General features: G+C 36.2%; 1 protein-coding gene across 2 annotated transcripts in view; it reads right to left on the bottom strand.

Moving 5' to 3' along the window:
* CEP162 (centrosomal protein 162) overlaps nucleotides 1-27,541 on the bottom strand; it is an 88,366-nt gene that overhangs the window by 57,599 nt on the left and 3,226 nt on the right. For both annotated transcript variants that reach the window (XM_037844265.1, XM_037844266.1), the window contains exons 3-9: nucleotides 24,631-24,745; nucleotides 9,949-10,095; nucleotides 9,435-9,618; nucleotides 4,351-4,418; nucleotides 3,306-3,421; nucleotides 1,694-1,721; nucleotides 1,107-1,223 (exon numbers count right to left, since the gene is read on the bottom strand). In XM_037844265.1, coding sequence (XP_037700193.1) covers nucleotides 1,107-1,223; nucleotides 1,694-1,721; nucleotides 3,306-3,421; nucleotides 4,351-4,418; nucleotides 9,435-9,618; nucleotides 9,949-10,095; nucleotides 24,631-24,745 — 775 coding nt within the window. The remainder of the gene's footprint in view (nucleotides 1-1,106; nucleotides 1,224-1,693; nucleotides 1,722-3,305; nucleotides 3,422-4,350; nucleotides 4,419-9,434; nucleotides 9,619-9,948; nucleotides 10,096-24,630; nucleotides 24,746-27,541) is intronic.

Raw genomic sequence — 27,541 nt, 5'->3', positions numbered from 1 at the left:
GCTGCTGACAAAGACCTCTCATCTGTCAGTTCCCTTAGAGAATTGCTTAATCTGAAATGAGTTGTCTTGCCCAAGCTCACTCATCCCTTCTTTGAGCGGCACAAATCCAACAACCGGTTTATGAAAGGGTATAAAAGCCCCAAAACCTCAACCCAACTTGCAACTACTCTGAAGGGCTGTGAAACTATAGCTTCAGAGAGCCCCTGGAATTAGCAAATTAGCAGAGGCCTTTGATGAGACTACATCACAGCCCAACTTCTTTTTCTGCCCAGTCTGTTGCTTTCTTCCCTTCCCTTCCTCAGCTAGTGACTCCAAGAACACTTTCTAATAAACTTCCTGCACACTAAAAAAAAAAAAGCTCCCATTTGCAAATATTTACGTAGTATATCAAGATTTTTTTATACTACACAATGAAAAATATATATATATATTTGAAGTCTCATGGTGATATGAGGATTAATGAATATAATTTCTGATTTAAAAAATTCCAAAAGAACATTATTGTTCTCACTAACTTTATAAGCAAAAGTTACAAATGTGAACTTATATATTGATAAAAATTCATCTTTACTTAAATATAGAGTTCTATTTAAGATTTCAATTGGAAATAATGGTTCCATTGCTTTAAAAAAGTTTGAAAAGGGTTTGTCTTAAAGACCTTTACAACCTTTAAGAAAATCTAGATGGTCCTGGTTATTTTAGAATTTTGGAATGTGAGCTAGCTTTTTCCTAGAGAGAGGGAACTGCGGAAAAGTACAGTAAGACTGAAGTCCCATTTCTCTATCAAGAGCAAATTTAACTGCATACTCTGAAGGGGCACAGAAAATTAGTTAATATTCACTTATAGTGCTGTACTTTCCATTAACAGCATTCATTCATTTATTAATATATATTTGAGAACATTCTTTACTTGGCCTATTAGCATTAAGTGAAACCATTAGCAAGCTCAGATTATTAAGGTTAAAATATAGTAGAAATATGTGAGATTTAACATTCTTATTGTGACTATGGTTACTATATATATATGCCTATATTCACAGAAATAAAGTCAAGTAGTCATAAAATATGCATATTTAGAGAATAGCCAGCTTTTGAAGCACTTATACCTGTTCCTGACATTTCATTATCAGTCACTTCTGGTAGGGCATCTGGCCTAGTTGTTGCTTTATCCTGTTCATCAAGGTTGACCTCGACAGCAGAGTCTAATGAATCAAGCAGCACAACTGGAAGAATAGAAAAGGATATTAGGAATAAAGAGAAATTTATGTGGTTCCTTCGATCTAATAAGATTATTTTAATTATATGCAATGCATATAAAAAGAAAATATTTATACAAGTATTAATATAGTATATAATCACATACACACACAAAACAAGCATGATTTTCTTCCTATATAAAAGAGAGTAGGCACACATAAACATACATATCTGTGTTTATGTACAGTTCTAATGTACATCTACATGTTAAAGTAAAAGGGCCTGAGAAAAATAACAAAAAAGAAATACTCTCAAATATAACCGGATGGATTCAGTAGAAGCACAAGTACATACTACTGAGAAAAACTGTGACTGTTATGTCCTCAGGGATATTTAAAAACAAAGACTGATTCTGATTTATTCACAATTACATAGATGCAGCTCCCAACAGACCAGTTTTTTCCAAGTAAACTATATGAATACACACAATACTTACCATTAGCCAGCATGCCAGTTTTCTCTTCCTAAATTAAAAGAAAATGATGATATGATTTGAAAACCAAAGTTATGTAAAATGACCGTAATGAATACAAATTTGAAAAACAGTGCTTCACTTCATTATGAAAAGATCAGGAATATATTTTCTAGGTTTCTTTCACCACTTGTTATCAATAACTTACCAAGACTAAAAAAAAATCTCTGAGAGATTTTCTAAAAGTTTCTTCAGAACTTTGGCAATTATCAATAATTAATTTAGGCCTTAATAATTCTTGTTTAATCTATCTAGGTATCCTCTGCTCACCTACCTTGGTAAAAAATTGTCATATTTTTTTTAACTCCAAGGTAATATGACAACTCTGACACAAGATTCCCACCATTATAATACCCATAATCAATTTTCCCTTATTTCACAAAATTAATGACCAAATATAAGTAGTACTCATTGTTTCATCTACATTTTGAGAGCCAACATTTTAAAAAAGGCAGGTCAAGAACTTATATAATGTACTCTGGGTCAAAGTATATTTCCAGCAAATGGCAAGGTTGTTGAGGGCAATACTTTAAGTTCCCTCAGAATAAGTTTTCTAATTAACATCTCTACCTGGATAGGCAGTTTTCAGGATCCTTCCATAACAGGGCTTTAATTCCTTTCTATTTTGATCCTTACACAAATGGCTCTCTACTAAGCTTCTTCATTGAGGCTGAAATATTTCTATGCAGAGATATAAATATACTTTATTTATATACTATACCATTATGCCTTCTACTGACATTTATTTTTAATAGAATACTGTAACTGCCATAATCCAGGTATAAATCCCATTAAACTAAGAATACTCATCAGATCACATTAATCTTCATGTTTTATTTTCAAGGTTATCTTGTTTTTTTTTCCCCCAAATTAAGTGGCATACCCAAGAACAAAGTACTAGGTAAATTTAAAAATAAGGGCATTTATTTATACCTGGAAAGTAGAAAGCCAATGGTTTCACACATGTTCAGAACACCCACTACCAACATGCAGTCCCAAAAGAGACTATGTCCAGATCAAGATCTATATGGCAAATAGTAATTGTCCTACTAGCTACTATTATATAGTGTTAACGATGAATTCTATGTGGCAGTCAATATGTAGTAATAACCCTTAACAAGTGTTCATAAGAACTGAGAAACTGAGAGAATTAGAGTATACCACCACTGAATATGAAAGGAATAATTTAATCTATCATCTTAGCCACATAAGTTTCAGACAGTAATGCTAACAATAAATACTGAGGAGGGGCATTTATTGTACTTCACAAGGACAAGTCCTACCAAAGAAAAGTATAATTCAGCATACCTGTTTAAAAATTAGACTTGAGATTTTAATTAAAAGTTCAGATTACGTGCCAAAAAATCCTTTAGAAAATCATCAATTGTCATGATTTTTCACTAAAAATTTATATTAAATTGGCATTCTAAGTTAATAAAATGTTTAACTGGATGTTAAGAGACATATAACTTTATAACAATGAGCAAGACTATGAGGCATTCCATATTTCAAGGTCTTTCTAAATTGACAGTCAGTTCAGTTGATAAAAGTGGTTTCAAAACTGTCAAATTTATACCTGTTTGGGTGTATTTATTTCTTCTGGTTTGAGATTTCCTTTGGAAGGAATCTCTTCATCTTTAGTAGTCAAAGGTGCATTTACATCCTCATCTTCAAAATCATCACTGTAATTTTCTGAAGAAAATATGTTTTAAAAATATTAAATAGGTTTAATAAATATTTCAAAATAAAAGATCTCACTGTCAAAAAACTCAAATTCTAGAAAAGACTGTCGATTTCCAAAGGAAGAAGTGTACATGATACCTTGACAGAAGACGCTTTTTTTGGAGGTAAAGAGCTAATAAGAATTCATTCATGAGATTATTTTAGGCTTATTTCATTTTTTTGTACTTTCAAACAGTTCTTAGAGTTTCACATTTTAAATCTTTTATACTATTAAGCAATTATTCTACAGCTGTCCAAAATAGTTTATATTACCTTTAAAATAAGCCATTATTATTCATTTTTTCAAAGACAAAATCTCCAATTGCTTACTTGTTAAAGGTAGCACTTCTGTAAAATCTTGATACTCTTAAAAAGGTGGGATTCTACTTATTAATTTATAAAGTTGATTTTTTTTGGATTTGGCAGGTATCTCTACTATAAGCTTTAAAGTGCTTATGAGAGGCCTATATCTGACCCCTCCCTTAGGTAAATACTGGTCATATATGACCTTTATGCTTTTGCTGTCTATAAGAAACCCATTTTAAATATAAAATCACAGATATATTAAAAGTAAACGCATAGGAAAGATTTATCTCCCAAATACCATACTTGGAGGTCTTCGCCTTGGCTTCACAGATTCCCATAGTCCTTGTACAAAAATCCTTTTTTTGTGTGTTCCCCATTGATTCACTGCCCACTCCCAACAAACAAGACACAGTGCACTCCCACCAATTTCTTAGTAGCTCATATTAGACAACACTAATAACAACGAGTTCAAAGTCCTTTCCAAGACTATATGATTTTCCTTTTAATTATTTTTCTCTTATTATGTCTTCATCACTTAAATTAAAAGCTATATACCTTTGGAAATATTATAAATTTGAAACTAATGAAATTACCTGTCAGTTCTTCATGTTTCAATTCATTCTCCTGTTCATCTTCAGTTAATTCTATATTGGCTTGATTACTAGAAAAATATTTATTTAATTTAGTATCCATATGAAAATAATAATTTTCATTCCATCTTTCAAGTGAAAATAATTTTCATTCCATCCTTTAAGTGTACTTTGAGTATATTTTTCTTCTCAAATACTGTTCCATCAAACATTAAAAAATTAGGAGCCATAAGGAAAATCTTTCAAAAACAAAGGATACTGCTAGGAGCATGAATGACACCAGAAGGAAAGACAGAAGATAAGGACTGGGACTGTATAGCTCAGCAAAACCTAGAGTGGACAATGATGGTGACTAAATGTAAAAATATAAGAATGTTTTTACATGAAGGAGAACAAATGAATGTCAACTTTATGAGGTGTTAGAAATGAGATGGTATACGGAAAAATATAATCAATGAAAATTAGAGTCGTTAGCAGAAAAATCGTAATATACTTCTATGAAATGTAACCAAGGCAATATACAAAACCCAAATGTCACCAGGAGTGGGATATAAGGGAGGGGTATAGGATTCCGGGTGTTACTGTTGTTGTTTCTCCTTTTTATTTTAATTTTTGTTTTTCTTCTTTTTTTTTTTTCCTCTTCTTTCTTTGTGGAAGAAATGGAAATGTCCTCATATAGACTGTGGTGGTGAATGCATAACTATGTGATTATACCAGGAACCATCGATTGTTTACTTAGGATGTCCCATACTGCATGTGAATAAAGCTGTTAAAAAAAGAAACAAAGATACAAGTGCTGGAGAAAATGTGGAGGGAGGGATATACCTATTCACTGTTGACAGGAAGGTAGAATGGTGCAGCCCATTTGGAGGGCAGTGTGGTTGTTCCACAGGAGGTCAAGTATAGGGTTGTCATATGATCTTGTAACCCCATCATTAGGTATTATACTTGGAAGAACTGAAAACAGGGATATGAATGGACATTTGCACACTGGTATTCATGGCAGCAGTATTCATGATTTACAACAGATGGAGGTGGCCTAAGGGTAAATAGATGAACTGCAGTGTATGCATAAAATGGAATACTGAGGGGCTGCAAGAAGGAATGAAGTTGTGAGTCATGTTACTAGATGAATGAACCTTGAGGACAGTATGTTGAATGAAATAAACCAGAAATGAAAAGACTAATATTATAACGCCTTACTAATATGGACTAAATACAATGTACAAACTCTGAGAATTCAATTTGAGAACACAGGTTATCAGGGGAAGGCTTATTATAAAGCTTCCTAGATAGAAATCTCTTACAGCAGTCACATCTATTCTTGAGTTGCATTATTTCTAAATTCTGAGACGCTGGGCTCTTTGTCTATATCCTACTCATGACCTGGAACTTCAGGCATCTGTGTGACACCTGACACTTAGAGGTAGAGTCTGGAAGCTATGAATGTATTACTCCATGCTGCAACTGTTAAAAAAAAACCTGAAAAAGCATTCAGATCTTCAGTTAGAGATATGAACGAAGTGGATCTGGTTAGGACTAAGGCAAATCAGACTAAAGGGTAAAGGACAACATTAACTGCTTTTTTTTTTTAAAACATCAACTTCTGTGTGAGCCCAAAGGAAGAGATGTTTATTTGGTGTAATATGCATATTTTCTGTAGCACAGTAAATAATTTAACTTGTACAATCAGTTTATTCAAACACCATAGCGACACGGAATTTTGAAAAGGCAGAGACATCTGGCTGGTTTGTGCAGTTTAGTATGGAACCCCGATACATCCCAAAGTAATCTGGGCAGAGAATAAAAATGTATTTGCAAAGCCCCCTTGAGGGACTGGGGAAAAATGTGGAAATATTAAACTTGCCCACCTGTGGAATTCCTGATATTCTCACAAGCATTGGGGACTACCAATTTTATAGGCCAATCCCCCAATCTTCATGCTTGCCCTTATGAAACTTATTTCTGCAAAGGAGAAGCTAAGCCTACTTATAATTAGGCCTAAACGTCACCCCTAGAAAACCTCTTTTGTTGCTCAGATGGAGCCTGTTTCTCTCTAAGCCAACTCTGCAGGTAAAGTCACTGTCCTCCCCACTATGTGTGACATGACTCCCAGGGGTGTAAATCTCCTTGGCAATGTGGGACATGACTCCTGGGGGTGAGCCTGGCCCTGGCATTGTGGGATTGAGAAAGCCTTCTTGGACCAAAAGGGTTAAGAGAAATATAACAAAATAGAGTTTCAGTGGCTGAGAGATTTCAAATAGAGTCAAGAGGTCATTTTGGAGGTTATTGTTATGCATTATATAGATATCCCTTTGTAGTTTTTAGTGTATTGAAATAGCTACAAGGAAATACCTGAAACTGCTGAACTGTAATCAGTAGCCTTAATTTTTGAAGACAACTGTATAACTATATAGCTCTTAAGGTGTGACTGTGTAATTGCAAAAACCTTGCAACTGACACTCCCTTTATCCAGTGTATGGACAGATGAATAAGAAAACAAAGAAAAAATATATAAATAATAGGGGGGATAAGGGGTATGGGATGTTTGGGTGCTCTTTTTTTATTTTTATTTTAAGATTTTTTTGAAGCAATGAAAATGTTCAAAAATTGATTGTGGTGATGAACGCACAACTATATGATGATACTGTGAACCACTGTACACTTTGGATGATTATCTGGTATGTGAATATATCTCAATAAAACTCCTTTGTCAGCAAAAAAAAAAAAAAAAAAAAAAAATCAATAAAGAAAGATGAACAACCCAATAGAAGAATGCTTAAAGGAAATACATTGGCAATGTCATAAAAAAAAGAAATACAAATTGCCATTAAACACCTGAAAAGATGCTCAATCTTACTCATTATTAAAGTACTACAAATGTAAACAAATGACCATTTTCACTCTCAGATTACCAAGGTTTTTGGGGAATAATTCATTTTAATTTGGTGAAATATGAATGAAGGTAAACTTTTTTGAAGGCAATTTAGCAATATACATAAAAATTCCAAATGTTCATATACTTTGACCCAGCAGTTCTATTTCTAAGATTATCCTACAGTACAAGTGCACAAAGATACATAAGTAATAATATCCATTATAGCATTGTTTATAATAATCCAAAACTGGAAACAATCTGAATATTTATCAATAGAACTATGTAAACTATGAAACATTCATACTTTGTAATACTATGCAGTTGCTAAACTAGAGATGGAAAAATAAGAACTAATATGAATTAAAATAAATAAATAAAGGATCCTCAAAGCCTAATACTAATTGTAGCTGCCAAAGTAATTTGAAAGAAAAAAATGCTAGATTTCTTAATTTTGTACACAAATACACACAATTTGCATGCACACATCTCATCTCATGACCCAGACCCCTTCTTCAAGAAAGATTAGGAATTGACCCCAAGCTCTAAGAACCTGTCAAATACACAGGGAGGACAGAAAAAATGCCCGGGTCAGCATTTACATGCTAATAAGCAATTTAATCCTGAAATGGAAGCTCAATAGGAATCCTAAACCAAGAAACTCAGCAAGGGACATGAGAACTCATGCAAGTTTTAATTACATTGAATATATTAGCTCTTATACCTTTTTCTCTCAAACCAAAGAATCAGTACCACCTTTTTCAGTACATTAACTCTGTCTTTAGTGAGATCACCAACCAACCTAAGAAACTGTAATAATCATTACCATAATAGCAGCAAACATTATCGCAGACTGAATGTTATATATATGGGACTCTGACAAGCCTGTTCTGGAGCAGAAAAATCAATAGTGCAAAAGGGTAATAAAATTGTGGCTAACAAACATGTGCAAGCTTAATCTGTAATGTCACTGTTGAGATGCAATCTGCTATGGGCCCTGAGTGTCCATGTACATTCTTGCTGGCTGTGCCAAGAGTGCAAGATCCTGACCACTCTTTACTGGGCCATTTCTCAGGGCTGTGTCTGCAGCAAGCAACCTTGAGGGATGAGGAAACATTTCTGCCCAAAAAGCAAGCTTGCTTCGATTTACTATAAAGTAAATAGTACATTCCCCAAGCTCAGTGTTCCTCTCCTGTAATGCAACCCACTGCCAAGTGCAGACATCGATAACGGGCCCTTCGAGTTGTCCCTGCGGGGACAGTGGTTTCCTGATAACCACTAGGGATATGGGGGAACTGATGCGAATGAACTTGACACTTCAGTACTTCTTCTGTCTTGAGAAATAAAGTCCTGTGCCTCTAACCTAGAAGGCTCAAGTCTATGCCAGCATCTGTAGCACCGGCAGGCTAACTTGTTAGAGCTTGCAAATAGGGTAATTTCATGACAGTCACTGGGCTGCTTTATCACTTGTGTATAAGAAACTAATCATCTTGAGGTGACCAGACACTCATAATAACCAGAGGTTATAATTCTCCTGACCCTTAACTTAATGATACTTTTATGTTCTCAAAACACTAAATCAATTCTTAATCTGATTTCCATTTAAAACTTTTAAAAAGTAAGTAGATAACTGAAACTGAGGAAATTAAAGATCTTGAGTTTCACAAAGATCCTGAGAATATTAAAGGTCAATCATACTTAGCAAGGAGCAGCTCAGTCAACCAGTAGGGTTTCCAGGGTAAATGAGGTTTCCTGATAACTGCTAGAGCTAACCATACACAGAGGTAGGACGCAGACCAAACCTGTCTTTGCTCCCTGGTTGCTCTTTCCCTTTATGTTCCCTTTTAGTGAGTTTATAACTGTTCCCTGGGCTCTCTTACTTACCTTAACTGTGGAAAAATCATTTAATAAATTAATTTCCTAGCAAGGTCTTATTGCCAATGTGTTATTACTCTCAATAGTATCTCAGGCATGAAATTTCAGGTATCTGGAAACAATAGGCTATCAAGCACAAATTAACATATTCCATTCATATACACAATAAACCCTGACTAAAATAATGAACAAAGAATAGTTAAAAACAAGATTTAAGTTTTGCCCATTTATATGGTATAATGTTTACTCATTTAAGTCCGTACATATACCAGCCTTCCAAAAATACAAAAAAAGTAAAATCTAATTGCATTTAATAGTTTATATTTATTTACATTACCTAAGCAAAGCTTTAAAATTTGTGGAGTCATTAGAATCCAATTCCTTATTTAATCTGGAATAGTCAATGGAAGATGTTAAGCCTTTCTCAAGCCTGGCAAAAAATTGCTGTTTCTCCTCTTGTTCTTCTAATGTGTCCAGTCCCAATCCGAGAATATTATGATTGAACTCAGAAAGTACTACCTCTAAATGAAAAGCACAGATATATTTTATTAATACACAGAATTTTGATAAAATTCATTTTAAAGATGTATATATTAGCATCATATAGTTAATAGTTTTCTAATGGATACTTAATCTCCTCTCACCTACCACAAATAGATTTATATTCACAATCAATCTGTAAGGTTATAAGGCTTTTCTAGAATTCTAATTCTAAAGTTTCTAGGAAGATATTAATCTGTCTACATGCTTCAGTAAAGGAGACTTCAAAATAGTTATGAGTTAATTCTGAATATAATCCTGAACATAAGCAGAGTAATAAGCCATCGACTCATACCCTTCACATTTCTTACCATTTGTTTCTAAGCTGTCAATACTTAAGATAGATGTTCCACTGCTCTTAAGAAATTGTATCTTTTCAGCAGACTCCTCTTCCATTTCCATAATAGGCTGAGAAGCCGTCTTTGTTTTTAAATAGCTCATATTTGTTCCAAGCAGTCCTAAGGATGGGATTTAACATAGTTGGATGTTTATGTTCAGAAAACTTTTTTGACCTCAGTGCCATCACAGTAATATTGTTTTACTAATTTTGTGCAAAGCAGCTACAAAATAAATGTGCTCTGTTAAATAAAAATCCATCAGTCCTAAAATTCACAAAAGAAACATTATAATTCCATTTGATTGAAGTATATCTTATTAAATAGAATACTGCAAAAATTAGCATAATGAGACAAGATTTTTTTTTAATTACTTTGACACAGAGGTACTTAACACACAGTAACATGCCACTTTGAAGAATAGCTTCTACCTTATTCTCATTTTCTTAACTTAGATCATTTTTATTGCCTGACTCTTAACACTATTGGAAATATATTGTGGTTGGTATGAACCAGCAGAGCAAAACACCAGGAGGAAAGCAGGTACAATTGAGGACAATAACAGTGGGTAGAAAAGATCTTTGGTTTGTGCAAATATCATTTTAAGAAAATTGATGCAAAACTTAAAGGATTTTTCAAAGAAACAATGAAATTTTTCAAAGAAACAATCTCTCACAGCATTTTGGAATGTGAAATTTTCTCTAAGGCTAATATATATATTAAACATATTAAAATGTTTCATGAATGACCAGATATTAGATATTAAGGAATCATTATGTTTCTTGGATAAAAATATTAGAGTTAACAGAGTCCCTTATCTTTAAAGAAACACTTTGATATATCTGCAGATTAAAGAAATAATTTGACATATCTTCAATATAATCCAGTGGTGGCAGGGGGTGGGTAAGAGGGAGGGGATATAGACGAAACGTGATTGGCCACGAGTTAATAATTGTTATAGCTAGGCAATGGATACATGGGAGTTCATTCAACTTCTCTATACTTCTGTATACATTTGAAATTTTGTATAATAAGTTTTTTAAATGTCTCATGAATTATGGACAAGAAAGTGTAAATTTATGCTTACATAGCATAGGTTTTTAATTTTATCTATTCTATTCAAATTACCTTATTATTAGCTCTATCAAAACCTGATATATGCTAAAGCATCCCTTTAGGGAATGTATCTGTCCATTTCTTCTTAGCTACATAACAGTTTCTCCTTTATATATATCAATGATAAGATGTATATGGTACTCATGTCTTCATTGAAAATTATATCCCTTGCTCCATTTACTGTTTTATCTTTTATTTTTATTTTATTTGATAAGTGTTATATGTATGTATACATATGCTCAAAAGAAAAATATGTAAACTACATACAGTATAAAATAATAAAATGAATACCCATGTATTTGTTTCCCTAACAGAAAAGTTTTTACAATACAAGGAAAACTACGACTAATCATCTTGCAATAAACTTGAATACTCAGGTGAAACTGACCATTTCTTAGAAAAATATAAATTGTTAAAACTAACCCAAGAAGAAAAAGAATACCCAAATAGTCCTATAACCATTAAATAAATTGAATCAGTAATGAAATATCTTCCAAAGAAGAAAACACAAGCCTTGGACAGTTTTACATGTGAGTTCTATAAACTTTCAAGAAATGGGTAATTCCAGTCTTCAACAAAATCTTCATGTGATTGAATATCACATATAAAAAATTAAGTGAAAATAACAATCACTGAAGAATACTTACAATATGATACAATATAAAAAGTTAAAAGCATATTATGATGGTTTGGAACTGTATGTACCCCAGAAAAACATGTTATTAAAGTTAATCCATTCCAGTGAATGTGAGTCCTTTGTAAGTAGGACCTTTTGATGAGGCTACTTCAGTTAAGGTATGGTACACCTCAATCAGGATGGGTCTTAATCCTATTACTGGAGTCCTTGAGAAGAACATGAAACTCAGAGAGAAAGTCATAAAAGAAGCTGAAGTCAACGAAACTTGGAAGAGAAGGGAGAGACCAACAGAGGCTACCATGTCCCTTACCATGTGACAGAGGAACCAAGGATCACCAGCAGCTGGTCTTGGGGGAAGAAAACATTGCCTTGATGATGCCTTAATTTGGACATTTGCCCAGCCTTAAAACCTATTGTTTAACCTGACCCATTTCATGGTATTTACTTAAAGCAGCCTAGGAAACTAAAACACATACTAAACTAGACAATAAATTGTTTAGGGATATATACAATGAGTAAATCTGTAATCAAGAATTGGAGAACAGTAAACACAGAATGTAAAACAGTGAACAGACAGGCTGTAGGGAGATGAGTGCCATCAGAAAGAGTGCAGAATGGAGTCTAGTAAAGCAGGATCCAGACAGCAAGGGTAAGTCTGGGAGGAGATGAATCTAGAGCAGGAGGCAAGCATCAGACCATTCTAAGAGCACTAGGAAGCACTGGAAAAGTTATATGATACTAAGATTTCTTTACCTGAAATAGCATGTATTTGTTGTCAAAAAACTTAATGCATAGAAGAGGTAAATAATTACACTGTGTGATATAAATAGTAACATTAGAAAAATATCTCCTTGGGTTAGAAAGAAGCATTGTTAAGGAGACACAAATCCAGACTTCAATTTCTTAATTACAGTCCTTTTGGAAAAGGCTCAGAATCGATTTATTTTCTAGCTTTGTTGGAATAACGGTTTTATTGAGTCAGATAATTTCCACACAGCTGTATCTATCTATCGACACTTGAAATGAAAAAGTGCCTGCCAAACCTGGGTGCTGTCAGGAGAAGCTGTTGGGTCCACAGAGAGTCCTCAGAGTGTGTGGCTCTGAAGCTGGTCGCAGGGATGTGATCCACACTAAGCAAGTTCGTAAGAAACTAGTATAACAAACTAAGATCCAATTTAGTCATGTATGATGAAAAGTATAACCAACAGGGGAATTAGAAGCTTCACCTTCTAGGCAGAATATTTTATCCTTACGGCAATTGATGAGAAAGCAAAATTGTAAGGAAGGAGTTGCTCAATTTTAACACTTAATGGTATTAATCTAAAGTTGACAATGCATTCCTCTCTTTAAGAGGAATGTTCAGTTCTCCCTCAGAAACTTCTATACTTTTAATGGCAGAGATCACATTGTATATCAGGCCTAGCACTAGGAACTCAATAAGTGTCTGTGATAGAATGAATGATAGATTGCCACTGCGACCAGGTTATGCCCTTCAACAAGGAAACTCTCTCCCCTATGTTTAAATGGACATTGCCAAAGCATGCTTCTTAACTATCTTTCTTTGCTTCCTTTACTAACCCTATCAATTTTTTATCGATACATTAGTTTTTTTTTTTTTTTTTTTTTTGTTCACAGCAACAGTTTTATTACAAAAAGGATAGAGATTAGAATTAGCAAAGAAAAAAGGTACATAGGATGGAGTCTAGGAGAAACAAGGCAAAGCTTCCAGTTGTCCTGTCCCAGTGGAATCCCATGGATAGGACTTAATTCTCCAGCTATGATGTATGACAACACATGCAAAGTATTGCCAACCAGGGAAGCTCTCCCAAGCCTTGGTATTCTGGGTTTTTATTGGGAGTCAGTTACAAACACATGGAGCACCCCCTGACTGACTTTAGCTACTCAGTCTCCAAACCCCCTCCCCCCAAGGGGGACTAATACAGTGTGGCCCAAAGCCCTAGTCATACAAAAAAAAAGGGGCTCATTGTGAATCACACTGTTAGCATAAACTATCTGGTGTGGCCCATGGTCTCAGGTATACCAACACACTCTTATGTGGTATATTCTAAGGGCCAGAAGCCAGTCAGAGGCCATGCCTGAAGACCTTTGGAAGGTACAGGGTTTGGGCAACTCCAAGCCTGCTGAGTTAACCATTTATTGCACACCTTTTCATACACTTTCTTCCCATTCCACTAGTAAAGTGTATACAAATGGTTGGTAATGTGTATTTCCTGTCACTGTTCCTGATACACATATGCTGATATGTGTATATCTATCCCTACATATGTATTTTAAAATGCATGTACATATCTGTATACATAAACACATACACCTGTTACTACATCTATTACATGAATAGAATCATAATCCAAAGAACACAGGAGCCAAGTTGATGAGGATCTCCAGTGACCTAAGATGGTATAAATTGAGAAAAAAAAAAGATTGCTGTTTATTGAATAACATTAAGTATATAATATTCCATGACTGTTATACTCACACACACACACAGTTAGTCACCATTGTAGGTTGATAGGGAACCAACTAAAATTGTTTTAAAAATTGATGAAGGAAATGAGTTAAACATATCTTTTTTGTGTGGGGCTGGGGGTGGAGGTTTGACCGTGACCTAATAAAAATTCCATATAAATAAACATTGATAAAGCTCAAGTCCCCTTGAGGAATAAATCCCTTCAAGGAATTATAGTTGTCACGGTGATGTACATCCTCCATATTGTTTTCAGAGTCCATTGTGTCTGTAGAAGTAATCTGCTGTTTTAAGAGAGTGTAATGTAAACACTTATTGTACTTTTACTTTTGGACATCTTGGTTTTATTTACATGTGAATACATGTAGATGTACCTTCTTGTTTTTCCTACCGCACTGTACTCCAATTGATGTGCCTAAATTTAACTATTGTCATATTGCTGGACATTTAGTTATGTTTCTTATTACAAATCATGCTATAGTGAACATCCTTTTTAATGCCTTTTTTTTTTTTTTTTTTTTTTTATCATCATTTTATTGAGATATATTCACATACCACGCAGTCATACAAAACAAATTGTACTTTCGATTGTTTACAGTACCATTACATAGTTGTACATTCATCACCTAAATCAATCCCTGACACCTTCATTAGCACACACACAAAAATAACAAGAATAATAATTAGAGTGAAAAAGAGCAATTGAAGTAAAAAAGAACACTGGGTACCTTTGTCTGTTTGTTTCCTTCCCCTACTTTTCTACACATCCATCCATAAACTAGACAAAGTGGTGTTTGGTCCTTATGGCTTTCCCAATCCCATTGTCACCCCTCATAAGCTACATTTTTATACAACTGTCTTCGAGATTCATGGGTTCTGGGTTGTAGTTTGATAGTTTCAGGTATCCACCACCAGCTACCCCCAATTCTTTAGAACCTAAAAAGGGTTGTCTAAAGTGTGCATAAGAGTGCCCACCAGAGTGACCTCTCGGCTCCTTTTGGAATCTCTCTGCCACTGAAGCTTATTTCATTTCCTTTCACATCCCCCTTTTGGTCAAGAAGATGTTCTCCGTCCCACGGTGCCAGGTCTACATTCCTCCCTGGGAGTCATATTCCACGTTGCCAGGGAGATTCACTTCCCTGGGTGTCTGATCCCACGTAGGGGGGAGGGCAGTGATTTCACCTTTCAAGTTGGCTTAGCCAGAGAGAGAGGGCCACATCTGAGCAACAAAGAGGCATTCAGGAGGAGACTCTTAGGCACAAATATAGGGAGGCCTAGCCTCTCCTTTGCAGCAACCGTCTTCCCAAGGGTAAAACTTATGGTAGAGGGCTCAACCCATCAAACCACCAGTCCCCTATGTCTGTGGTCATGTTAGCAACCATGGAGGTGGGGTAGGCGAATACCCCTGCATTCTCCACAGGCTCCTCAAGGGGGCACTACATCTTTTTTTTTTTTTTTTTTTTTTTTTATTTTAACTTTCCCTTCTTTTTTCAAATCACCTGTATGAAAAAAAAAGTTAAAAAGAAAACAAACATACAATAAAAGAGCCTTTCAAAGAGACCATAGCAAGGGAGTAAGAAAAAGACAACTAACCTAGGATAACTGCTTAACTTCCAACATGTTCCTACTTTACCCCAAGAAAGTTACATAATATAGCAACATTTCAGTGAACTTGTTCCTACTACAACCATCAGAAATTAACAGACCATAGTCATTTCTGGGCATCCCCAGAACGTTAAATAGCCTATCTGTTCTTCCTGGATTATTGTTCCCCCTTCCTTAATTGCTCTCTACTGCTAGTTCCCCTACATTCTACATTATAAACCATTTGTTTTACATTTTTCAAAGTTCACATTAGTGGTAGCATATAATATTTCTCTTTTTGTGCCTGGCTTATTTCGCTCAGCATTATGTCTTCAAGGTTCATCCATGTTGTCATGTTTCACCAGATCGTTCCTTCTTACTGCCGCGTAGTATTCCATCGTGTGTATATACCACATTTTATTTATCCACTCATCTGTTGAAGGACATTTGGGTTGTTTCCATCTCTTGGCAATTGTGAATAATGCTGCTATGAACATTGGCGTGCAGATATCTGTTCGTGTCACTGCTTTCTGATCTTCCGGGTATATACCGAGGAGTGCAATCGCTGGATCGAATGGTAGCTCTATATCTAGTTTTCTAAGGAACTGCCAGACTGACTTCCAGAGTGGCTGAACCATTATACAGTCCCACCAACAATGAATAAGAGTTCCAATTTCTCCACATCCCCTCCAGCATTTGTAGTTTCCTGTTTGTTTAATGGCAGCCATTCTAACCGGTGTTAGATGGTATCTCATTGTGGTCTTAATTTGCATCTCTCTAATAGCTAGTGAAGCTGAACATTTTTTCATGTGTTTCTTGGTCATTTGTATTTCCTCTTCAGAGAACTGTCTTTTCATATCTTTTGCCCATTTTATAATTGGGCTGTCTGTACTATTGTCATTGAGTTGTAGGATTTCTTTGTATATGCAAGATATCAGTCTTTTGTCAGATACATGGTTTCCAAAAATTTTTTCCCATTGAGTTGGCTGCCTCTTTACCTTTTTGAGAAATTCCTTTGAGGTGCAGAAACTTCTAAGCTTGAGGAGTTCCCATTTATCTATTTTCTCTTTTGTTGCTTGTGCTTTGGGTGTAAAGTCTAGGAAGTGGCCTCCTAATACAAGGTCTTGAAGATGTTTTCCTACATTATCTTCTAGGAGTTTTATGGTACTTTCTTTTATATTGAGATCTTTGGTCCATTTTGAGTTAATTTTTGTGTAGGGGGTGAGGTAGGGGTCCTCTTTCATTCTTTTGGATATGGATATCCAACTCTCCCAGCCCCATTTGTTGAAAAGACCATTATGGCTCAGTTCGGTGACTTTGGGGGCCTTATCAAAGATCAGTCGGCCATAGATCTGAGGGTCTATCTCTGAATTCTCAATTCGATTCCATTGATCTATATGTCTATCTTTGTGCCAGTACCATGCTGTCTTGGCAACTGTGGCTTTATAATAAGCTTCAAAGTCTGGGAGTGTAAGTCCTCCCACTTCGTTTTTCTTTTTTAGAGTGTCTTTAGCAATTCGAGGCATCTTCCCTTTCCAAATAAATTTGATAACTAGCTTTTCCAAGTCTGCAAAGTAGGTTGTTGGAATTTTGATTGGGATTGCATTGAATCTGTAGATGAGTTTGGGTAGAATTGACATCTTAATGACATTTAGCCTTCCTATCCATGAACATGGAATATTTTTCCATCTTTTAAGGTCCCCTTCTATTTCTTTTAGTAGAGTTATGTAGTTTTCTTTGTATAGGTCTTTTACATCTTTGGTTAAGTTGATTCCTAGGTACTTGATTTTTTTAGTTGCTATTGAAAATGGTATCTTTTTCTTGAGTGTCTCTTCAGTTTGTTCATTTCTAGCATATAGAAACATTACTGACTTATGTGCATTAATCTTGTATCCCGCTACTTTGCTAAATTTGTTTATTAGCTCTAGTAGGTGTATCGTTGATTTCTCAGGGTTTTCTAGATATAAGATCATATCATCTGCAAACAATGACAGTTTTACTTCTTCTTTTCCAATTTGGATGCCTTTTATTTCTTTGTCTTGCCGGATTGCCCTGGCTAGCACTTCCAGCACAATGTTGAATAACAGTGGTGACAGCGGGCATCCTTGTCTTGTTCCTGATCTTAGAGGGAAGGCTTTCAGTCTCTCACCATTGAGTACTATGCTGGCTGTGGGTTTTTCATATATGCTCTTTATCATGTTGAGGAAGTTTCCTTCAATTCCTACCTTTTGAAGTGTTTTTATCAAAAAGGGATGTTGGATTTTGTCAAATGCTTTTTCAGCATCTATTGAGATGATCAATTGATTTTTCCCTTTCGAGTTTTTAATGTGTTGTAATACATTGATTGTTTTTCTGATGTTGAACCATCCTTGCATGCCTGGAATGAACCCCACTTGGTCATGGTGTATGATTTTTTTTAATGTGTCTTTGGATTCGATTTGCAAGTATTTTGTTGAGGATTTTTGCATCTATATTCATTAGGGAGATTGGCCGGTAGTTTTCCTTTTTTGTAGCATCTTTGCCTGGTTTTGGTATTAGATTGATGTTAGCTTCATAAAATGAGTTAGGTAGTGTTCCATTTTCTTCAATGTTTTGAAAGAGTTTGAGTAAGATTGGTGTCAGTTCTTTCTGGAAAGTTTGGTAGAATTCCCCTGTGAAGCCATCTGGCCCTGGGCATTTATTTGTGGGAAGATTTTTGATGACTGATTGGATCTCTTTGCTTGTGATGGGTTGGTTGAGGTCTTCTATTTCTTCTCTGGTCAGTCTAGGTTGTTCATATGTTTCCAGGAAATTGTCCATTTCTTCTACATTATCCAGTTTGTTGCCATACAGTTGTTCATAATATCCTCTTATAATTTTTTTAATTTCTTCAGGATCTGCAGTTATGTCACCTTTTTCATTCATTATTTTGTTTATATGGGTCTTCTCTCTTTTTGATTTTGTCAGTCTAGCTAGGGGCTTGTCAATCTTGTTGATCTTCTCAAAGAACCAACTTTTGGTGATATTTATCCTTTCTATTGTTTTTTTTGTTCTCTATGTCATTTATTTCTGCTTTAATCCTTGTTATTTCTTTTCTTCTACTTGGTTTAGGATTGGTTTGCTGTTCATTTTCTAGCTTCTTCAGTTGATCCATTAGTTCTTTGATTTTGGCTCTTTCTTCCTTTTTAATATATGCGTTTAGTGCTATAAATTTCCCCCTTAGCACTGCTTTTGCTGCATCCCATAGGTTTTGGTATGTTGTGTTCTCATTTTCATTCGTCTCTATATATTTAGCAATTTCTCTTGCTATTTCTTCTTTAACCCACTGATTGTTTAGGAGTGTGTTGTTTAACCTCCAGGTATTTGTGAATTTTCTAAGTCTCTGATGGTTATTGACTTCTAATTGTATTCCATTGTGGTCAGAGAATGTGCTTTGAATAATTTCAATCTTTTTAAATTTATTGAGGCTTGTTTTATGTCCCAGCATATGATCTATTCTGGAGAAAGTTCCGTGAGCACTAGAAAAGTATGTGTATCCTGGTGATTTGGGATGTAATGTCCTGTAGATGTCTGTTAAATCTAATTCATTTATCAGATTGTTTAGGTTTTCAATTTCCTTATTGGTCTTCTGTCTGGTTGATCTATCTATAGGAGAGAGTGATGTGTTGAAGTCTCCCACAATTATTGTGGAAACATCAATTGCTTCCTTTAGTTTTGCCAATGTTTCTCTCATGTATTTTGTGGCACCTTGATTGGGTGCATAGACATTTACGATTGTTATTTCTTCTTGCTGAATTGCCCCTTTTATTAGTATGTAGTGGCCTTCTTTGTCTCTCAAAACATCCCTGCATTTGAAGTCTATTTTATCTGAGATTAATATTGCTACCCCTGCTTTCTTTTGGCTGTAGCTTGCATGAAATATTTTTTTCCATCCTTTCACTTTCAATTTCTTTGTGTCCCTGTGTCTAAGATGAGTCTCTTGTATGCAACATATTGATGGTTCATTTTTTTTGATCCATTCTGCGAATCTATATCTTTTAATTGGGGAGTTTAATCCATTTACATTCAACGTTAAAACCGTGAAGGCATTTCTTGAATCGGCCATCTTATCCTTTGGATTATGTTTGCCATATTTTTCCCTCTCTCTATTAATATCCTTTATTGTACCCATACCGAATCTCTTTAGTACTGAACCTTTCTCCAAGTCTCTCTGTCCTGTCTTTGTTTCTCTGTCTGTAGGGCTCCCTTTAGTATCTCCAGTAGGGCAGGTCTCTTATTAGCAAATTCTCTCAGCATTTCTTTGTCTGTGAAAAATTTAAGCTCTCCCTCAAATTTGAAGGAGAGCTTTGCTGGATAAAGTATTCTTGGCTGGAAATTCCTCTCTCTCAGAATTTTAAATATATCGTGCCATTGCCTTCTCGCCTCCATGGTGGCTGCTGAGTAGTCACTACTTAGTCTTATGCTGTTTCCTTTGTATGTGGTGAATTGCTTTTCTCTTGCTGCTTTCAGAACTTGCTCCTTCTCTTCTATGTTTGACAGTGTGATCAGTATATGTCTCGGAGTGGGTTTTTTTGGATTTATTCTATTTGGAGTTCGCTGAGCATTTATGATTTGTGTATTTATGTTGTTTAGAAGATTTGGGAAGTTTTCCCCAACAATTTCTTTGAATACTCTTCCTAGACCTTTACCCTTTTCTTCCCCTTCTGGGACACCAATGAGTCTTATATTCGGACGTTTCATATTATCTATCATATCCCTGAGGTCCATTTCGAGTTTTTCAATTTTTTTCCCCATTCTTTCTTTTATGCTTTCATTTTCCATTCTGTCATCTTCCAGGTCACTGATTCGTTGTTCAACTTCCTCTAGTCTTGTACTATGAGTGTCCAGAATCTTTTTAATTTGGTCAACAGTTTCTTTAATTTCCATAAGATCATCCATTTTTTTATTTAGTCTTGCAATGTCTTCTTTATGCTCTTCTAGGGTCTTCTTGATTTCCTTCATATCCCGTACTAGGGTCTCATTGTTCATCTTTAGTTCTTTGAGTAGCTGCTCTAGGTGTGTCTCTTCTGGTCTTTTGATTTGGGTGCTTGGGCTTGGGTTATCCATATCGTCTGGTTTTTTCATATGCTTTATAATTTTCTGTTGTTTTTGGCCTCGTGGCATTTGCTGTCCTTGATAGGGGTCTTTTAGGGTTTGTAGACCAGTTGAAGTCCTTATCTCTAATTTATCAGATCTACAGCTTCGTGGAGTACACTTTCTCTAACTAACCAGCAGGTGGCGTCCACGAGCCACCTGTTCTCCACAAGCCAGATCTCCCCTGCTTAGCGTTTTTGGTGAGTGGGGGAGTGAGTCTTGTGGGGCCCAATTGGTTGTCCCAAGCTTGCGTGTGTAGTTGGTGTTGCCTGCCCTGTATGTGGGGCGTGTTTCTGGGCAGTCGGGGAGGGGGGGTGGCCCTAACAATCAAATCTCCCTGATGATCCTAGAGTTTTAAAGCTACTGCAATAGTCTAATCCTTCAGTTCAGTCCTGCCACAGTTTGTCTCTGCCACTGACCCACAAGTCTTTGGTATTGGCGTATGGCTCCTGAGACTTGCAAGTGGGCCCCTCTTCCAGGCTGTGCACCCCGGGTCCTCTGTTGAGGGATGACTGTGCTATGTCACAGGTGAGTGCCGTCCCCCCAGGGCAGTTCTGGGCTGCTGGGCTGTGTTGGGAGGCTCCCAGTCTGCTCAAATGATGGCTGAATGGGGCTCTGTTAATTCACACTGCTCCCCCTTCCCAGCTCTGGGACATTCAGCTGAGGTTGCAGGGAAGGCTAATGTCCACGCCCAGTTTTGTGGTGTGTGCCTGTTATTTGAAGCACTTCCGTCACACTGGGTTGTCTGGGGCAGCTCTGGGCTATGGGGCTGGCGATGGGCAGGAGTGTTTCCTGTCCACCAGGATGGTGGCTGTGAGCGGACACCCCCCTTTTCTTGGGAAGTTGTGTTGTTTAGTGAATTTTCTCAGCCACTGGATTATTGCCTTTTGTCTCAGAGCTCTCTTAGTTCTGCTCTTGACTTGACGTGCCCAAATTTCAATTCTTTGAAGCTTTCTGTATTGAGCTTCTTAGAGTAATTGTTTTAGAAAAAGCAAAAAGGATTTAAAAAAAAAAAAAAAAAAAAAAAAAAAAAACGGCCCACCTCAGAGATCTAATGGGTTATTGAAATGCTAATAGACAAAGCAACCAGGGCCATTAAGGAAAGGTGCCCTGGGCAGAGAGATCAGCCTTGCTTCGGGATTTGCATATGCGCCTCAAGGCCTGATCTCCGCCCTTCCCCTTTCTGTGTTCACCAGAACTCCAAAAATCCTCTGCTTTTACTTTGGAGCTTCTCGTGTTGTTTTCCTTCTATGCCCGTCTCCTCTCTGCTGGGCTGGCTGCTCTCAGAGTCTCTGGTGTCTGGCCTCAGTCTATCTATGGTTGGAGTTTGAATCAGTAGAATGAGTTTCCGATGAGAGCAGCCACTGCAATTCTCCCTTCTCCTTCCTGGAGCTGACAGCCCCTCCTCCCCCGGGACTGAGCCTGGCAGGGAGGGGCGCGGGTCCCCTGGCCGCAAAAACTTACAGATTTCGCTGATCTCAGCAGTTCCACGCTTTCATGAGTGTTGTATGAAGTATGCCCAAAGACAGATTGCTCTGTGGTGTCCAGTCCACGCAGTTCCTGGCTTTTTACCTACTTTCCTGGAGGAGTAACTAAAACATACAGCTCACCAGTCTGCCATCTTGCCCCGCCTCCCGATACATTAGTTTTAAGAATATTATTACTACCCTTGTCAGATTATAGTAAAACGTCTCTGTCCCTTTAGAGAGAGTATCTCAGTTTGCCAGGGCTGCTGTAACACAGACAAGTTGTCTTCAATAATAGGAATTTATTGTCTCATAGTTTTGAAGGCTAGAAGCCCAAAATCATGGTGCCAGCAGGATCATGCTTTCTCTGAAGCCTGTAGCATTCTGGTGGCAGCATGCTGCCAATCCATAACTCAGTCCCTACCTCCAACACATGGCTGCCCATTTTCTTCTGTCTTCTACTGCTACTGTCTCCTGGTCTGTCCAAAGTTCCTCTGCTTATAATGTCTCCAGTAATAATGGATTAAGGCCCAACCTGATTGAATTAAAGGCCCACCTGGATTTGCCTCTCCTTAACTAATAACATCTTTAAAGATCTTATTTACAAATGGGTTCACATCCACCAGACCAGGGTTGAAAACTTGAACAGGTCTCTGAGGGGGAAATGATTCAACCCATAACAGTGAGTTTACACATTTCTGTTGATTTACTATTTTCTAGGAAAAAGACTTCAATGTAATTAAGTCCTAAATCTTTGTCAAAAATTACAATATAATATTTATCAGACAATATCCTTTTCAAACACCAACAGGGGGAAAGACTCTAAAAGAATATTTATATAAGTTCCACTGAAGAAAAATTCTACACATGCAAACTTTAGCTTGTTGCATGGTTTGAGGAGTAATGAAGAAATGTACTGAAGTTTTCAGTGAGGCATTCCCCTAGTGTATAGTATAGAGAAGAACAGAGAAGTGACTGTCAAATCTACTCAACACTCATTTATTAAACACAATTATTATTTACTGTCGAGGGTCAGGGGAAACAAAGAAAAAGAAGTATTTCCTGCCCTCATGCAGTTGTCCCAACCTCAGTAGCCCCACAGATTACATCTACTAATACACAGCATGTAGGGGATATTCGGGTGTTTCAGTATCAAAATACAAAGGAGAATGTAATTAATTTTGTTGAGCAAGGAAGCGAGAAAAGTTAGGAAGGATTGTAAGAAGGGGTGATGTTCGAGCTGAGTCTTAATGGAAGAGGAAGATGAGAGGAAACGCATTCTAATGGAAAGGAAGCATGAGCTAATACACAGAGGCACAGGAATCAACAGTGTTTGCTAGAAAAAAAAAGGTGTAATTAAGTGTGGCTGGAGCATATGAGCCTAGAAAAGAGAGTTCCCCAGATTATGCAGAGCCTTAATTACTATGACATTAAGGAATTCAGACTCAATTTTAAGGGGTGAGGAATGAGGTGGGCAGAAGGTGGGAAGCCACAGGTAATCCCCCCCACACCTGCCTTGGGAAGAGATACAGGAATCGTATCAGTTTATAAAATGGTGTTTAACACTGATCCACAAGGAGTATGAAGATAGGTACTCACCAGAAGTAGTCTAAGTATACTACAAAAGTATACTACTGTAAGTACATGTAGACTGCAGAAGTAGTCTCAGTATACTTACTGTGTATGCACTATCATACATAGTAAGTATACTGAGGAAAACGTCAGAGAGTAATTTCCCATTTGTAAAAATGTGACTGGGAATAGTTCTGGGAAAGATATAAACATGTGCCAGATAATTGCAAGAATGAGTTCTTGACCATTAAAGCAATAAATTACTAATTTATTAATTAATAGAATGTGATACAAAATTCTAGAGAATTGTTAAAATCTGCCCTATACAATGACATTAACACACTACCAGAATATTTTATTAAGTCACCTTAAATCAACTTACCATTAAACAAGTTGAAAATATATATCTACACCTGTATTATTCATCACCTTAGTTTGAATATAAATAATCTCAATGTAAAATAACCTAATAAGGCAGAAACACAGATTCTCAATTATATAATAAACATGAAAAAGTGAAGTAATAAGAAAACCAATTCAAACCTAAAAAAGTCAGTAACGATATATCTACTTTATTAGAATTATTCTTTTTATACATGTATGGTGCAACAACAAATTCCAGAATTAAGGTCTTGACTGACCCCTTGTGGTCAAACAATTTGAAACTAAAGATCAGCAATATTTACCAGTATCTTCGAAATCATCCTCAGTTATCCACCATGGCACTGTATCTTTCTTCTTCACTTTTTTTTCAGGTTGTCTAGGAGTTTTGCTTGGATTTTCAAAAGAATCATCTGAAAGCTAGATCAGACGCAAGGTGGTGAATTTTTAAATACATTTTAAATTTGAGAATCCTAGATTCATCATTAAAAACGTTTCTATTAGTTCTCTCATGGTTCAACTATTAAATACATAATATTCTCAGTGACAATGTATAAATTCATATCTTTAAATATATGTGGACAAAATAACTTAAAAATCAAATATATATCTCTGGATATCTATTTCATATCCAGAATTAAGTAAGTAAGCAGACCAGGGAGAAAAACAACTACAAAAACAAAAGAAGAAATAAAGATTTGATTAAGTCAGAAAAAAATCAGAAAAGGGAAAAAAGAAGGAAATAATCCTATTCTTCTAGACATAATTTAGGATCTGAGAATAAATGATGGTTGTGTAAAATTACCTAGGACCACTCTAGAAGAACACAGAATTCCAAGATGAGAAGGAGTTGAGTTTCAGAGGGTAGAGAGAATGATGATATTTACTAGAGAAATCAGTATTTTGTCACAATGATCAACAAAGTTTAGGAAACTCAAAATAGCTCATTTGTGCAGAGCAGATTTGAGGTGTAGTTATATTCAGTTTAAGCCCTACTTAAATGAAACTTTGTATTAGTCAGGTCTCTTTTCTACTTTTCAGGTCCAAATTTTATTACAATCCTTAAATCCTCTACACTGACCCCAATCTACTCCACCCTCCTCCCCAACTTTCAGTCAATAACTTGGCCTCCCTCTTCACTGAGAAAATACAAACCAATCAAATGCCATCCTCTTTTCCCTCATTTGTCAACTAACCTCACCCGTTGAGGTACTTCTTTCACTCTTCTCTCAGAAGAGATGATTCCTTCCTCCACTCCAAGTAGAACCTACAGAGGGGTCACTTCCCACCTCTCCAGGTTCTTACTTCCTTGGTTATACCACTTCACTTCTATAACTTCATTCCCTCCTCTCTACGTCCCAACTTCCCTCAGATTATAACCTTGCCCATCATTTCATCTCCAGTTCCTAGCACAGCGCCTAGAACAATAAGAGAATGAAGGAATGAACACTTAAGTTTACTCTACTTAAAAAAAAAAAAGTTTCTTATTTTATCTCCTTTTTACTCTATCCATCACTTTTTCTTTGTATACTAATTGCTTGAGTTCATTGCTCAACCTTTTAAAATCTGGTTCCCATCCAAAACAGGTCTCTCCATGTACCATAGCCCTCGTGAATGCCACAAGGACTACACCACAGAATTTGCTACTGGTGACCAACTCTTACTTCTTAAAACTCTCTACCTTTGATTTTAGTAGTTTCACTTCTTCCCACCCCTCCATTTTAACCTTCTTGGCTCTTTTTCCCATTTCTTGAACATGAGGTTTCCCCAGGACTATTGTCTTGGTTTGTTTGCATTCTCATTTTACATACTTTTTCTGGGGAAGAAACCAACATTTACCATGTGCCTGCTCTATATCAGGCTATAAACTCAGACTATCTCACTTAAACTTTAAACAATTTTTGCAGGGATTTACTGATGAGGAAACTGAAGCTCAGAGAGGTTAAGAGACTTGCCCAAGATCTCACTCTTAGTGTTAGAGATGGGATTCAAACTCAGGTCTCACTGACTCTAAAACCTGTCCATTTGCAACTACACTCTATAGTCCCCCAACTAGGATATTGTAACTTGGGTGACATTTATAACTTCCAAGATGACAATATACACACACACACACACATTTCCACCTGCCAACCAGATAACTTTACCTGAATCATCTGTAAAAATGTCAATTTTAAAATGTTAAAAAAGAACTCACTGTCTTCCCTGATAACCAGGCAGGAAGAAGGAGGAAGTAAGAAAAAAATATTCTTTTCTTCCAACTGAACTTCTGAAATTAGCTAACTGTATCACCTTCCACTCAGTTTCTAAACTTCATTATCACCTTGAAATGTTCAATTTCTCTTTCCTTCCTACATCCCATGGTTTACCAAATTCTGATAATCTGCCTCAGACTCAGTCTATTCCTCCTAAACCCCATGACCACAAGAGTACGGAAGAAAGAGTATACAATTTCTGGAGCCAGATGTGGGTTCAAATTTCAACTTCAAAATATGCTAGTTCTGTTGCTTAAGGCAAGTTACCCCTCTAGGCTCCAGTTTATTCATCTGTAAAACAGACACCATACCATTGACTTTGTAAGGTTGTGGAAAATATTAGAAAAAGGAATGGAGAGTGCCCATCCTACTATCTAACACACAGTAGGTGTTCTCACTTCAGTCTTCCACATTGCTTTCCAGATTAGTGTTATTTAAAAGAAAACAAAACAAAGCAAAAAAGCTGGTTCCCAAATAACAGTGTTAGCAAAGATGTAGAGAAATTGGCACCCTAGTACAATAAAATATTGCTGGTTGGAATGTGAAATGGTACAGCAGCTTTGGAAACCAGTTTGGCAGTTCCTCTAAAGGTTAACCATAGGGTTACCATATAATCCACTCCTAGATCTATTCACAAGAGAAATGAACACATATGTCCACACAAAACCTTGTACACGAATGTTCATAGAGGCATTATTCATGATAGCCAACAGTAGAAAAAACCTAAATGTCCATCAACTGATGAAAGGATGAACAAGATGTGGTCTATCCATAAAACAGAATATTATTCAGCCATAGAAGGAATGAAGAACTGATACATGCTACAGCATGGATGAACCTTGAAAACATTATGGTAAGTGAAAAAAGCCAGATACAAAAGACCACATATTATACAATTCCATTTATATAAAATGTCCAGCATAGGGAAATCTATACAGACAGAAAGTAGATTAGTGGCTGC

The sequence above is a fragment of the Choloepus didactylus genome, chromosome 7 (genome assembly GCF_015220235.1).
Source record: "Choloepus didactylus isolate mChoDid1 chromosome 7, mChoDid1.pri, whole genome shotgun sequence".
Classification (NCBI taxonomy): Eukaryota; Metazoa; Chordata; class Mammalia; order Pilosa; family Megalonychidae; genus Choloepus; species Choloepus didactylus.
The sequence above is the reverse complement of the archived record's forward strand: the minus strand, read 5'-3'. Positions and strand labels throughout refer to the sequence as shown.